Source organism: Leuciscus leuciscus (genome assembly GCF_965113295.1).
Source record: "Leuciscus leuciscus genome assembly, chromosome: 4".
Lineage (NCBI taxonomy): Eukaryota > Metazoa > Chordata > Actinopteri > Cypriniformes > Leuciscidae > Leuciscus > Leuciscus leuciscus.
The window spans coordinates 43,556,497-43,572,734 of record NC_138728.1 but is presented as its reverse complement, the minus strand read 5'-3'; the positions used below and the strand labels follow the sequence as shown (position 1 = coordinate 43,572,734).

Here is a 16,238-nt window from a genome sequence, read left to right as displayed (position 1 = left end):
ATTACAGTATAGGTATTATAAAGTTTACCAGTGCTATGTATTTTTGAATTGGCACTAACCTACACACGTAGAATTTGACTCCCGGAAACCTCCTTGATTCATCATACAAGACCATGTTTTCTTGTGCCCCATCCATCCATTTCCAACCACTTCCTCCACACGGATCAACCAGAACCTGCAGATTATTAAAACAGTCATTTCTGAAGAAATAGGAGAGGCGTCCTCTCCTTGACTACAGTCTGTTAACTGTCCTGTATGTATTTGTTATCTGTAGTGTTTTGAATATTATGTACTGCACTGAATTACCTCATAGCTATCGGCATGATAACTTCTCCAGTCAAGTTCATAATGGCAGCGCCAATCCTTTACAAATCCACTGTGCCATCCACCGTCTGGTCCGATTGCTTTGCATACCGCAAGTTGGGTTTTAGAAAGGACAGCATCTGTAAACCATAAGGATTTAGGGGTTAATCAAGTCTAATGATTTGAGCTTTTTCTAGCTTGAAGATACAATGCTGATGACTTAGGCTGGGCATTAAGATGAATTTCACAACTAGGTATTCCAATAAGGTAAAAAAATAAATAATAATAATTATATTCACATTTATTCCAAGTCTTATAGCAAAACATTTCATTCTAGCTGAATATCAGGGTCACCACTCACCAGTAACCATGTCTGTCACAACTGTGTACTACCTTTCCCACAATCCTCCCTGGATATCACCACCTGCATTCACTTCACAATCAACACACCTGTCTGCCATCATCCCCATCTACAGCTGTCCGTTAATGATGACGAAGTAGTACGTGTACGTCCCTAAGTTTGTCTACTCTTCTGTTACACACTCAAAAGCTTGTAGTTTCTGTATGGTACATGCACAATGTTTCAGATAGTATGGTAAACACTAACTAGCTAGTGTAAACACATGAATCGGATATGGGTCACAATTGAAAGAACGTGTAAACAGACGGTCAAACAAATGGATTTAGGCAAGAAATCAGAGTTGGGCATCGAGACCTTCAGTGTAAACGAGGCCTAGGACTGCAAAATATTGTCTATGTTTATGACTTGGACTACCCAAACTGCTAAATGCTACTTACCTGTCCGCATACCAGGGCGTGAATAGGGATACTCGTTGAATTTAATGATCCATCCAATTTTTACCTCTGCAAAGATAAGAAACATTATTATTATTATTATTAATATTGATCACAACAGCGATTCAAAGGTGATTGTGGTGCTCCTACCCTGTTTGGACTCATTAACTCATCCTTCACTCTGGTTGTTGTTTATTCTCAGCATCTACCCTCATTTACCATCGGTCAATAAACTGTTTACGTTTGATACTCACCTCTCGCAAAACTCCATAAAAACAACTAGCTGAACTAATATAAATTTCAAGCATTTGTAAGAATTGATAAATTAGGAAATTCCAGACAGTCTGTTTCGGGGGTGACCAGACCCTGAGAGGACAAAAGGACCTCTCTGGAAATTACCATTTGAACTGGCTCTTGTGCACCATCGAGACGAAAGTCTCACCTCCAGATCAACTTCATCTACATCTCTTTCCCTCTCCCCTCACCCCCTCTCTCTCATGCTCAGATGATCACCTGAAGTCACTCAAGAAAATGTATAGTTTTATGTGAATGATTATCACAGAGTATTTTCATGTTTGGTATCATTTAAAATGTCACAGTGCGACTGGTACAAATGTCCTATTTCCAAATAAGTAAAACAAAAGGTAATTAGGTTTTTGGAACACTAGCACACAAGGAGGGGTTGGCCTCTAGACAAATGGTCTCCCTACACCCAGAGGTGCTACCTCTGAATGCAAATTTCTTTTGTTAGCACATGTTTCCATGTGAAAGAGGTCTGGCTATTTAATGAAATTCAGCAGGGAGTTCGGGGCCTTTTCTGTATTTCAGACTGGTCCGTGAGGCTGAGCCTCATGTATTTCTTAAAGTTGGGTTTGCATCTTCTCTCTATTCCAGAGCATTTGATGTTTTGTATCGATTATCTTTGAATTGATTATGAAATTGGCATGATACATTTACCTGACATAATAAATTGTTATATTTGATTATTCCAACTGACTTTGACATTGTTCATTTAATGGTTAAAAGGAATAGTCATACATTCGCTCACTTTTAGTGAGGCACAGATATTATTAAAACCTTTCATTTATGGAGTCAGATGAATTAACGAGTGAATACATGATTAATGTATTGCAAATTTAACCAACCTATACTTTGCATGAGTGAGGACAGAACACGTGATACCTTCCCCGTGTATTGGCGAACCCGCAGTTGGACCGATATTACACATTACACATTATTAAAGACAAGTAAACTAAAAAAAGAAAAGAACAAATAGGTACAGAAAATGTAATCAAATGTAAAACAAAACTGCACTTTATGAAAAAAATATTCTGTAGGCTAAGTCTCCACGGTTTAATGACGGGACCAACCCCAACGTGCATCTCTAAAGGGATGGCCCGACGAAACACTGTGTACGCCGTGGACAAACGTTGACACAACAAATTAAAGGTTGGCTTGCTCATCCTAAAATTTCAGACCCACTGCTCCTCATTAAAGTCCGCCACAATATATGCTCCCATATATTTGGCGAACTTCGCATATATCGCAGAGCTAGCATCAAGCATATTTTGCGTTCGTCCATTTTTGCTAGTGTATGGTGCATGCACAATGTTTCAGATAGTATGGTAAACACTAACTAGCTAGTGTAAACACATTTATCAGATATGGGTCACAATTGAAAGAACATGTAAACAGAGGGTCAAACAAACGGATTTAGGCAACAAATTAGAATCGGACATCAAGAACTTCAGTGTAAACAAGGCCTAGGACTGCAATATATTGTCTATGTTTATGACTTGGACTACCCGAACGGCTAAATTCTACTTACCAATTCGCTTAAAGCCAGAAACAATTTTGGAGTTTGGACCATGATCTGCAAGGATAAGAGACAAACATTATTATTATTAATTTTTTTTTTTTTTTTTTTTATCACAACAGCGATTCAAAGGTCAGTGTGGTGCTCCTACCCTGTTTGGACTCATTAACTCTTACTTCACTCTGATTGTTGTTTATTCTCACTATCTACCCTCATTTACCATCAGTCAATAAACTGTTTACATTTGATACTCACTTCTCGCAAAATTCCATTGAAACAACTAGCTGAACTAATATAAATTTCAAGCATTATTAAAGACAAGTAAACACAAAAAAAAAAGGAACAAATATAAAAATGTGCAATCGCACAAATAAATGCAACTGAACAAAGATACAATTGAAATATTTGACAGTGGTTTTTCAGGTACAGAAAAAGTAATCAAATGTAAAAACAAAACTGCACTTTATGAAAAAATATACAGTAACTATAGTAATATACAAATATAGTTAGAAAAACAGAGAGTGAATTGAGTGAGTCTTTTGTTGTTTAATGAATATTATAGAGAGGGCAGCAGCAATATCAGCTGCTGTCACTTTAAGAGTTACACAGATCCAATATACTGTTACACATGCGTTTATGAGGATATTTTAACAGTGCACAGAAAACAGTGTTTAGTCTTGTGCGTGAATGATTAAAAATCACTTTTTCTGTGAGTGCTGTGTGCAGCAGTGTTGTTTTACTATTGATTACACTTTCTATAGTGTTTAATGATTTTGTGATGCTGTACATTAATTTGAAAGCATGGACATTAAAAATTAAGCAAGCGCATTAAAATTAGGAATCAGTCTAATCTAATGTGAGATTATGTAACATAAAAGAGTTTCTTACCGGGGTACGCTTCACTGTCCTTAACCCACTGGAGGTCCTGACTCCTGCAGCCGCTGTATGGGTTTCCTTTCCACGGGCTCTCACAGGTGCAGCTCCTGTCGTGATTGGAGGAGGAGGAGCATTTGGCGTTCACTCCGCAGGGTTGAGCCAGGCACACGTCACGACAAGTGCCAAGGTATTCAGTGCAGACCTCATTGTCCTTACAAACGCTGTATTTTGTGCAGTTGTTACATTTTTTTGGTATGAAGGATGGACAGGGCGGCTGTAAGCATTCGTAACTTCCTGGGTCAGGGTGTGTGGCAGAGCCCCAGCCAGATGAACACGTGGCCACACAGAAAGTGGCTCCACCTCCAAAAAAGCACTTGAATTCCCCGTTTACCTGCTCCTCGTAGCACACAGGTGAGGCACTCCACTGTCCTCCAGAGCACACCACGATCTCGGGTGAGGGCTTGTATGATCCACCACATTTCAGTTTCACCCGCTGCTGGGCTGTGCTGTGGTAGAGCTTCTCGCAGTGGCTGTTCTGAAGATCCCCGGCCTTTAGAGGGCCACATCCATTTTTATTGAAGAGTCTCCACTGCTGTGAGACATAGTCCTGAAAAAACTTCTCCAGTAAATCAATGTTCTCTGATTTTCCAGTGACCAGTAGATATTTCGACCAAGCTAAAACAGCTTCCTTTTCAAGAGCAAACATGTAGCGGACAAAATAATCAATCTGATTACTGTAGTATTTTGTGCACTCTACTGGCTCACCAGATTGACTTTGTGGGTCCTGAACCAGTGACTTGCGAAACATTTCTAAAATATTGTGTTTGTCTCCAAATCCAGTGCCCATCATCATGTGGTGAAAGTTTCTGAGATAAAGTTGAAAAGGGTGTCCCCCTGTGAACAGATCTCCTACTTCAGAAACATATTGGCGTTGGGTTATTGTACCGTTTTTAAGATATGAATGTAATGTGTTGATGTAGCGAAACTTCTGAATAACATTGCTGTATTTTACAAAGATTTGTGTCCACTGGATGTCATGTCGAACAGACTCAACTATTTCTTTAGTGAAGTCCTTCAGCTCCTTGACACTGAAATAAATTGCTGTCAGATCAGGGACTGGTTGATAGATCATACCATCAATTTCACCTTCGAGAGCGGCATAGTCAATCATATTTTGGATGCTTTCCTCACAAGATGGACCGTGGAACATCTTATGGCACTTGCAGAATCCTTGTGTGGTGTCCTTGATGGGTTTACATTCTCCATTCTTACAATTCACATCTGAGCAGGGAGCCTTTACCACAATAATTCCTCTGAGGAAGATATTAAAGTCTCTGTAGGAGTAACTTGCGTGTTGACAGCTCAGCTCAATATCCGCCACATCTGTCTGTGCATAATCTGATGGTTTTGTAACAGCATGAAGAAACTGTATTTGACTGGTAACTTTAGCACCGAACCTGTGGAGCAGCTCTTCCTTCATTGTTAAACACAGCAGGGTAATGCTCAAACTTGCCATTTCTGTTTGCAAACTGGATTTAATATTGCCCTTAGTGTTTTGATCAACAGCTGTGCCCTTTTCTTGATGAATTATGTAAACTGATGTCTTTTCTTGAGCATTCAAGTTAATTGACTGGCCAAAGGTAAACTCATTTTTAACATCGTTTGAGTGGGCAATTACTATCCATTTGAACCAGTGGAACTTGCTCTCCAAATGATTCTTAATATCTGTAGCAAGCATTTTAGTATCTGAGAATGGTTGAGTGCTAAGTTTCACAGCGTCCTTGTGAGCCCATTTCTCAAAGCCATCAGCACACTCAATCAAGGCATCCTGTATGGCTGATAAAGTGTTGGATAGTTGTGTGACTGCTTCTTGTGCCTTTACTTCACCACCATAGCCCTTTAGTTTGTAATAAAACACATTTAACTTTAGTCCTGAAACCATCAGACTGGTGAAGTAGCTGGAGTATTGCACCAGGACATCAAAATCACCATTGGATTTCTCAATGATAAGTTGTAAGAGATTCTTATTCAAGCTGACAGGATTGTTCTCAGTGATGTATCTGTAGAAATTAGCAACACTGTTCTCTGTGCCAGTGTTTTCATAGAAAGTGGTGAACCTCTCAGCCAGTCTGGTCTTCTCTTCCTGTGTGGAGGCAAGAGGAGCGCTCTTTATGAATTCTGTTAACTTGGCCCAGGAGTTCTTGATCACGTTCTCATCTTTGCCATAGCTGCTTGCATAGCTTGTCCATTCCATTTCTGTTTGCAGGGTTGAAATTTGAAGGGAGAGCGAGTCGAGTTTACGGTTGACCTCTGCAAATTGTTCCTTCATGAACTCAAACATTGGATTCGATTGTGGAATGAATGCCAAGATGAAGCTAATTAATGCCCCTATAAAGCCAAAACTTGCTGCAACTTTGCCAAGAGAACCAAAGACTTTGAGGACTTTGATGAGTGATTCACGAGTCGTATCTTCCGTTTTTCTTTTTATAAATTCACCCACATCATTGAGACGTTGGAGAAATTCTTTAGACATTGTCAAGCCCTTCTCCAATTGATTGACTTGTGAGACTTTAATGCCAGCTGTGCAGAAACAGCTGTATATAAGCAGATAAAGGATAGTTAGGAAAGTCTTCCCAGTCGCCATGGCAGCTTAACCTGTTAAAAAAGGATGAAATAAATGTGTAAGTAGAAGCACTGAATGTCACTGGCCTGGTGTCACGTAATTCATAATCTGCTTATAATGCCACACACTTTCGGTTCTTTGCTGTTAAAGCTGCAATTCAGTGGATTTCCTATTTTATTGAGCCAGTTCATAAAAAATGTTTTCTTGATTTACCTCAAATCACATACAATAATGATTTACATTCTGAGCTGTCGGTTTGATTTGGCGCTAAATAGACATAAATCATTATGACCATGATTCATATAACACATTATGTAAATTGATAATATGTACATTCATCTTTTTTTGATATAAGAGTGTGGCAAGGGGGGGCGTGGTTTCAGCGAGGTCTGTGACGGGAGAGAGAATCGGGAGACAAGCGCAGTGTAAGTGGGTCAAGTGTCTTGTTTCAGTAATTGGCATGGAGAGACCTTATAAAGCCACCTGGGAGATGAGAAGCAGCAGAGAGGGACTGACTGAGACTCATGACAGTGTGAGAAAGCTCTGGAGAGCTCTGGTGGACTGAGTATTTGAAAGACTGATAAAGTTCTGCTGGACTGAGAATTTGAATAAAAGTCTCAGTCAAGCAGACCCCGTCTTCTTCCTTCCAACATTATTCTGACCTTTTTACAAAGAGCTTTCTATCCCACCATAGACAGCTACACAACTACCATTTTGGCGCTTCAAAAAGTTCATAGAGATATTGTAAAACTAATCTATATGAATCGAGTGGTTTAGTCCAAATTTTCTGAAGACACTCGGTCGCTTTATATGATGAACAGATTTAATTTAGGTTTTTATTCACATTCACATTCATTCAATATTCACAATATTCATCAACTCCTCCTTGGCCTGTGTAAGAGGTTTGTTCTCACGAGTCAAGCATGTTCGATTGAGCTTCTGTTTATGTTCGCTGATCAATGTTTTTATGTGAATAAAAGCCTAATCTAAATCTGTTATAAAGTGATTGACGAGGTAACACGTAAATTGATTGGTTTGAATCAAGTCAAAAATATAATTATCATTTTTGAATCAAATTGACTACATTAGGTTAGCTCGTTTTAAGGGTTCTGGTAACAATGTAGCTCAATATAGGAACACCTGCCACTTTTTACTGTGTAGAATACTTAGGAATACAGGTAACACTTTGTCATGAATATGAAGGAGGTTTTATGCATGTTTATGACAACTGTCATTAAGTGTAATTCGCTCAATTATGACATTTTTTATGCAAATATGACATTGTTTGAGATGTCTTTGTTACGACAGCTTGACATAAACCAATACTCTACATCATAAGGCTATGTTCACACTTAGCGTCTTTTTTCAAACTGCCAGCGTCTGTTCTACATTATAACCCTATGGAGTAAACCGTTTTTTCAAAAAAGTCCTGAGCGCTTTTTTAGACGCCACCGCCGGCGTCTTTTTCTGCAGCTCAGAGCGTCTTTTTAAGTTGAAAAAAGTTCAACTTTTCTGAAAAGAACGCCCTACGTCAAGCGCCTTTTTGACAGCTGACCAATGACAAGCGAGTAGCGAGACCTGTCGTTTCCATAACAACAAGAACAACTGTCTGTCGTGCACCCACAAACGTCTTTGTGAACCGACATTCTCCTCCCCGGTAACTTCAAAAGCCAACGTAAGAGCCAACTTTCTCTTTCTCGACATTTTTTGCATCACACAGCACTAGGCTACTGTTGCAGCTGTTGTTATAGCAACAAAAGACGCGCTCGGCTGCTATTTGTAACCGAACGCTGCCAGCATTTTTTTTTGCTAAAAAAACGCCGTTGTCAACTTTTTCTTGTCAAAAAAGACGCTAAGTGTGAACATAGCCTAACCTGTCAGTGTCTTTGTCATGACAACTTGACATTACCAAGACAACATAACCTGTCATAAATATGTCATAAACATGATATAGCAGATTAATAAATTACTTACTGGTAACTACTGGTTAACATTACATTACATTTCTAACCTTTTTTTTTTTCCAGTGGTACAAATTGAATTTGTCATTAAAATGTCATTAATGTTAATACTCTGTCAAATAATTTTACAACAGTGTCATGAATATTTTTCTTGACCTCAACTACAGTGATACAAATTTAATTTGTCATTAAAATGTCATTAAGTGTTAATACTGTCAAATTATTTTAGAACTAATACTGGAATACTGGGGACAAAAGTGGTCAGAAATATATTCATGACACAGTTATAATGTCCTCATGACAGCCAATGTCAAAACCAACCACATGACAGTTTAATGTAATGTTAACCCTGCTAAGTAGTTTCTTAAGTTTGATAATTAATCTGCTATGTCATGTTTATTACATATTTATGGCAGGTTATGATGTATTGGTGTATGTCAAATTGTCATGACAAAGACACTGACAGGTTATGATGTATCGGTTTATGTCAAGTGTAAAAAGACATCTCAAACAATGTCATATTGCATAAAAAATGTCATAATTGTGCAAATGACACTTAATGACAGTTGTCATAAACATGCATAAAACCTCCTTCATATTCATGACATGTGTCATGATCTTATGTCTTATGCACACCCCTTCAAGTAAAGTGTTACCGGAATGCATGAGTAAAAATAAGTCATTATAGCTGGGTTTTCAAAAACATTACTAATAATTATCTTAAGATTTATGGTAGATTATGCCCTACATATTAGGTAAATAGGCTATATTTTGTCAGCATAAATAAGTTATTGATATGCTAATATATGGTTTTATTTGTCGAGAATATTTCATATGTCTGACTCAATTCGGCCAGCATCGAAATTATAATTTGAAGTTTTAGATTAAGCATACATTTTCCCAAAACAGATTAGTCATAATTACGAGACCTGTAATCATTGTGGGAATGTATCTTTATAATGTTCTGTTTCAAGTCAATATCTGTGCACCTCTGGCCATGAACTACTATGGATGCACTTGGTGCATAGATCGTAAACCATTACTTTTGTTTATTTTGGGACACTTTTGTCTCTGGTTGAGTGGGGAGGAGAACGCAAAAATGAGAATGATTTTTCAGAATGATGACGACCCTCGGCCTCGTCCTCCTCGCCACAGTTCATATTGAACGTAAAGGTCTAAATAGCCAAAGTGGTCTAAAGCTGTCATTTAATTGAACATACTATTAATCTGCTTTATAGCCGAATTGAACTCACAATTGCTTAACTTTACAGTTATTAAATGGATTTAATTAAACAATAAATTGACTTATTTGTTGAACATCTGCATATGCTGTCTGTGAACGATTCTACAGCTACATGCGATTTCTGAATTTCATACGGGTAATATAATTTTACAACCAAACAGATTATTACGCTAAGTACACAATAACACTACAACAAAGTATGACATTACCAGTTTTTTGGACATATACCTTAATTTATGCATAAAATAAGCTAAGTTCTAGAGTATGAAATGAGCAACAGTATTTTGCTGTTGCAGTACGCAGTGCTGTTACAGTGTTACAGTTACAGTGGGCAGTAGAGACCTATTCGTCCTGAAAATGGTTTCAGTTTACACACTCCTGCAGAAATATATATTTGATGACATTTTGGAGAGCAGACAGAAGAAGATCGTTGTTTGTGTTGAGATGTTCAGTAGTGGCATGTGTTTTTACTTTTTCTCTTCTGTGTCAGTGGTTTCATTTACAAGCCTTTGAACACAAAACTCTGCAGGTTCACTTTATTTTAAAATTGTCTAATAATCCAAATGTAGCTGTATATGTTATTATACAAAGCAAAGGACATGCAATGATATTCTGGCCACAGATGAAATGCCAGAAATAAAGCTTGTATATAAAGCCCTCCTGTGTTTGTTGCGAATATATCTAATTATGATAATAATATAACATTTATATTAAATATATATCTAAATGATAATGTTATAGCATTGTTTACTCTTACTTAAGTAACTATTAAGATTATTACTTTTACTTGAGGAAATGTTTCTATAAGTACTTGTACTTTTACTTGAGTACAGTTTTTGGATACTCTACTTACCTCTGTGTGGACAAATACTTGATGTCTATACAATCAAATACACTCAAATGTTGTCAAAGGACCCGATGTAAAAACAACAGCTACTAGACTACTGACTACCAGATTGCTGCAAGATACATGTCGTGAGCTTAGAATTATAAGGTTCTATCTCCACTTTTGGTCAAAATTGAGTTTTTGACATAATATGATCCATTAGGTGTTTATTAATGCCTGTGTGGTGTTATTTTTGTAAAACAATATTTTGTTAGTAGTTATTAATCAAATAAAAAGGTTCCATCTCTCCATTGCCAGCTGGGATGTAAAAACTTTGATGCTCAATATCTCAGAACTACCCTAAACGGAGATAGAACCTTATAATTCTAAGCTCACGATGTGCTGAAAAGTTTTGAGTTATCAATCATTTTAGGAAAAGAATGAGGTTGAGCAATAAAACAGCAGAATAACTCACCAGAAAACACGATCATACAGGTACAAAAACAGAAAAACACTGCAACCAACACTGGGCTTTTTATACTGAAGCTAATGAATCACATGACAACAAGAAGAAGAGGAAGGCAAGGTTTAAAAAAAGAAAAAAAGGACAAAGCTTGATAAAAGAGTTTGTGGGAAAACAGACACAATGACCTCTACTGGTCATCTGGAATTCATGGCAATTCAAACAACAAACTCTTGTGTTGTTGTCATATTTTCCACCACAATTAACTTAGTTGCATGTGTTTTAATGTTTTTATATTTGTTTGTTTTTTCAGACAGTATGGCTCAGTCTATCATGACAGATAACATTATCACACATGGCTGCTGATTTCTGGGACGTGTCGCAGTATGAAGATTTGCACTACATGGCCTTTCCTAACAATGATTGTGAACAAGCCACAACTCTTACATAACTCTAAATTCCCAGACCTTATTAAAAGTCATCTGAGAGCTCAAATCACTTGGGGTTTTGTTGAAGGCAAAAACAAAAAATATCTTAGGGTGCCTAAATGTTTGTATGATGCTCCTTTTCTTTTAGAAATAAAATTGTACAAAACAAACATAATAATCTAAACCTTCTGAAAAAAATCAAAAATAAAATTAAGGTTTCATCTTTACCTTCCTGTATTTTGGAGTTCAGCTCATTTTCAGCCATTCAAAGTAACAGATATTTTGACTCCAAACTTTTGCATGCCTCTAAAAAACAGTTTGATAAGTGGATGAGATTGATCTCTGGGTTTGTTTGGAAAGACAAATGACCCAGACTTTGACTTAACACTACACAGTTGCCTAAGGATTAGGGTGGTAGAGGTTTGTTAATATAAGATTTAAACCAGTAGTTTGATGAATGATTTAAACAATGGGTTTAACTTTGTATTGCTTCATCTATACTGAGAAAGGACTGTTATCTAGTCCAACAACTTTCTATCAAGTATAACTGTGACAAACATGATGAACAACAAAGTTCAGATAGTTGAAGGGAATTTGTTAGGAAAAACACAATCAGGTTTTTATTACTCCCAAAATAAGACATCTGCAATCAGACAACCAACAATTGGGAAATTTATATATATATATATATATATATATATATATATATATATATATATATATATATATATATATATATATTGTGGATAAATGTGGATATATATTTTTGTAATTGTAATATTATCCTTTCTTACTGTCAAGATATAAATGTATAAATAAATAGAATATTGTGCTTAAGTCTTACATGTATTTTTAAACCAGTGTACCTGGGCATCTTACCTATGAAGATGAGGACCAATAATGGACATATTCCCTAATATTCTACTGGCAGCCGGTAAAAAGGTGATAACTGTTGACTCAATAACTACATCTGTTAACTGACAATAAACTCTTATTGTTCCATCACGTTCAACATAGCCGCTCTTCCTCTCATCGGACGCCAGACCGAACAACCAAAAAAGAAAAACCGTGCTAACCCATAAAAGGTGCTCTTTGCACATGCGCAGTAAAAGAAACATAACTTAACAATAACTAGGAAGTGGAACTAAAGTTCCCTTTCAGTCACTCACGTTCGACTGACCAATGGAGGTCGATATCCGCACACGGCGGCCATCTTACCACAGGGTGCTCGCTCACTCGTAACATGGTGCATGTACTTTTAAATAACCATAACTTGCTCAATTTTCTACCGATTTTCAAACGGTTTGGTTTGTTATAAACGTCAGAGATGTAGTTATGACACTGCATACATATGAATAATTATAACATACATGTTCAAGCATTCGGAATTATAGCCACGTTAATAACGTTTGTAAGAAACCAAACCGTTTGTAAATCCGTCAAGATTTCAGCGAGATAAGAGGATTTTTGTGCGTGCTGATCACTCACCTTAATTCACTGCTTCCCTGTGGTAAGATGGCCGCCGGTGATGCCGGAAGTGACTCCACCTTAAGACATCTAGCCTTTATATGATATCTATGGGGATCACGCCAGGGAGAGCCAGTCATCTTCGAGTACTATTGAAAACGAGCCAATGGAATTGCTGTGCGTGATTTGCATCACACACTCCGCCACGTAGCGCGGGTATAAATACGGAAGTGGATGCATGCACTAGATGCCTTTCGCTTCGGGAGCCGATCGTTTGATGTCTCTGAAGAGTGCTGTTGTTTACAACGAGTGAGTTTGTCTATTTCTCTCTACTCTGTCATTTGCTTAATAATTGCTTACAACATTCAGTGTGGTATGTTCCCTTTCAGTCGCTCACGTTCGACGTAACGTCGACGTGACGACGTAATTGGGATCACTTCAGGGAGCCCCATCAACTTCGAGTGTCTACAGAACGAGCCAATGAACGTTGGCGTGCGTGAATCGCGTCACGCGCCCCCGCCCCGCAGCGCGGGTATAAACAGGAAGTGGGCGCACGCACACATTGTCTTTCACTTCGGAGCCGAGCTTCTTTGAGACTTCTGTCTACGAGAATTCCGCGCTTTGAAGACTTCAAAGGAGATCTACTCTCTGCTTGCAGTGTTGGTGTGACGGTGCGATCAGCGGTGGCCGCGAGCATTGCAGCTCACAACTGCTGTTTTCACAGCACTATTATTTGTGTTTGTGTGTGTGTGACGGTTCGGTGGGCGTTTCCCTTGTGTGTGTTCATTCACACCGCGGCTACCCCTGGGTGCCTCAGCACTAAGAGAGTGTTTTCCAATTTTTTTATTTTACTAAAAGAGCAACACAAGCGTGACCCTGCGTCTTTTTCAAGATGTCATTCCGCTTGTGCGTTTCTGGATGCCGTCGTACCCTGGCGCCAGCAGATGGCCACAGTAGTTGCATCTCGTGTTTTGGCATTCAACACGCTGAGGCAGCTTTTGTGGATAGTTCATGTTCCCATTGCGGGAAAATGACTATCTCAGCGCTTAGATCGAGACTCGCTTACCTCAAGGGAGGTGCAGTCCCCTCGCCTATGCCCCAATCTAGTGTTTATTCTGCCCCGCAGAATAGACCTACATGACCAGCATGACCAGGGTGATCTGAGGATTACCGTGAGGGCTTCCCCGTCGAGTCAACCTCCGCGGGCCCCTCACGCCTCACAAGCGCTGCTGCCAAGTCAAGTCAAGTCAAGTCAAGTTTATTTATATAGCGTTTTTCACAATACAGATTGTATCAAAGCAGCTTCACAGTATTAAATTAAAATAATACAACAAAGTTTGTTTCAAGAGGAATTTATTGATTGTCCCTTAGTGAATATCTTGGTCCTTCTCCGAAACGTCCAACCGTTTCCTTTGGGGCTCCAGCTGACGACCAGATGTCGATAGCAGCATCGGAGGGGGAGCTTCAGTTCTCTGGAGATGACGACTCGGCTGCGTTACCCCCCTCGGGGCGTGTAGCGTTGTCCAAGACTGATCCAGAATGGGCGACTATGCTTTCCCGGGCCGCCTAGAAGGTTGGGCTTGTGTGGAACCCTCCACCACGTCCCGAACCTTCTCGATTGGACAGTTGGTTCTCAGTGCGCCGCCCCGGTACCTTTTTTTCCGGAGGTGCATGAGGAGCTTTCTAGGACGAGGAAGGCACTGTATAGTGCCCGAAGCCGTTCTACTGGCTCCTCCCCCCTCGCCACCCTCGATGGCGGGGCAACTAAGGGGTATGTGGATATCCCCCCAGTGGAGCGGACAGTCACGATGCAACTGTGTCCGGCGTCCGCCTCCTCTTGGCGGGGTAATCCACGCCTCCCGTCCAAGGCCTGTAAGTTTTAGTCCGGTCTAACGGCGAAGGCTTACAAGGCCTGTGGACAGGCTGCTTCCGCCCTCCATGCCATGGCGCTCTTGCAGGTCCACCAGGCCCAGGCGCTCATGGACATGAACGAGGGTGGTTCTGACCCAGAGCTCCGCCGGCCCACTGACCCAGAGCTCAGCTCGGCCCACTAAGCCCCAGCAGCAGCAACCATCCAGGCCTCAGCATGGAGCAAGCTGTAGGAAGCCGACCCCGCCCGTCCAGGCCACTGCCAAACCAGGAGGCAAGCGACGGTGCAAACGACCCTGAGACGGGCGGCCCAGAGGTGGATCAAGTTGCTCTTCAGAAGATGGCGAAGGCACCACTCCTTCCTCCGGTGGAGGGACGGGCGGAGAATCTTTTGTTTCCTTTTCTTTTTGTTCCGCCACTGACCCACGGGTCTTTCAAAAAAAGAGCAATTTCTGAAACCTCTGGGCCCCAAGAGGGCGCGCTTGGCAGTCGACGACGCCGCCATGCCTTGTCACTCCCGAGCCCCTCTTTCATCACCAGCGGGCAGCAGTGGCCGTGTCCTGGACGCACTGACGCCTCCGCACACTCACTCTGTCCTTCGACGGAAGCAGGTATGTGCTGCACCACACACTCAGACCCCACTTTGGGCCGATGTGCTGTCTGAGTCGGGTCCCTGCATTCCGCCGCGCTGCCCCACCCCGGGTACGTCTGTGGTGCCGTTGGTCCCGCTTGCTCGGTCTCTGGGAGCCTGGTTAACGCTTCCCAGCCCGTCTCGCTGGCTCATCCGTACCATCAGACTCGGCTATGTGATTCAGTTCGCCCGGCGCCCCCCTGCTTTCAAGGGCATTCTGTTCACCCGTGTTCTGGCGGACAATGCCCCTGTGCTCAGGTCAGAGATCGCAGTCCTACTGGCGAAGGACGCGATCGAGCCGGTCCCTCCAGCTGATATGAAGACCGGCTTCTACAGCCCGTACTTCATTGTACCCAAGAAAGGTGGTGGGTTACGACCAATCTTGGACCTGCGCGTCCTGAATCGGTCCCTTCACAGGCTACCGTTCAAGATGCTTACGCAGAAACGCATTTTCAAATGCATCCGTCCCCAAGATTGGTTTGCAGCGATTGAGCACGCTCAAATGCAGAACAGCTTTTTCAGAGGCTCCTGGGGCATATGGCATCTGCAGCCACGGTTACGCCGCTCGGATTGCTTCATATGAGGCCGCTCCAACACTGGCTCCACGATCGAGTCCCGAGATGGGTGTGGCAGAGCGGTTCTTGCCGGGTCCAAGTGACTCCGCACTGTCGCCAAATTCTCAGCTTGTGGTCGGACCCTTCGTTCCTGCGGGCAGATGTTCCCCTGGAACAAGTGTCCAGGCACTCTGTGGTCTCCACGGATGCCTCTGCCACCGGCTGGGGGGCCACGTACAACGGGCATGCAGCTTCAGGTCTGTGGACGGGGCTTCAACTGCATTGGCACATCAACTGCCTCGAGTTGTTAGCAGTACGTCTTGCTCTGAGCCGCTTCAAAACGCTGCTACTAGGCAAGCACGTATTGGTCCATACGGACAGCA

The 16,238-nt window shown here is 41.0% G+C and overlaps 1 protein-coding gene across 2 annotated transcripts in view; it reads right to left on the bottom strand.

The window, feature by feature from the left end:
- The window catches only part of LOC309496043 (SE-cephalotoxin-like), a 36,959-nt gene extending 25,960 nt beyond the window's left edge, over positions 1-10,999 (bottom strand). Inside the window, exons 1-4 of one of the 2 annotated variants that reach the window (XM_082165976.1) lie at positions 10,919-10,999; positions 3,803-6,445; positions 307-443; positions 60-175 (exon numbers count right to left, since the gene is read on the bottom strand). In XM_082165976.1, the coding sequence (XP_082022102.1) occupies positions 60-175; positions 307-443; positions 3,803-6,434 (2,885 nt within the window). In that variant the 5' untranslated portion in view covers positions 6,435-6,445; positions 10,919-10,999. The remainder of the gene's footprint in view (positions 1-59; positions 176-306; positions 444-3,802; positions 6,446-10,918) is intronic. The other variant, XM_082165977.1, reaches the window with a different exon arrangement.
- Positions 11,000-16,238: the final 5,239 nt, after the last annotated feature.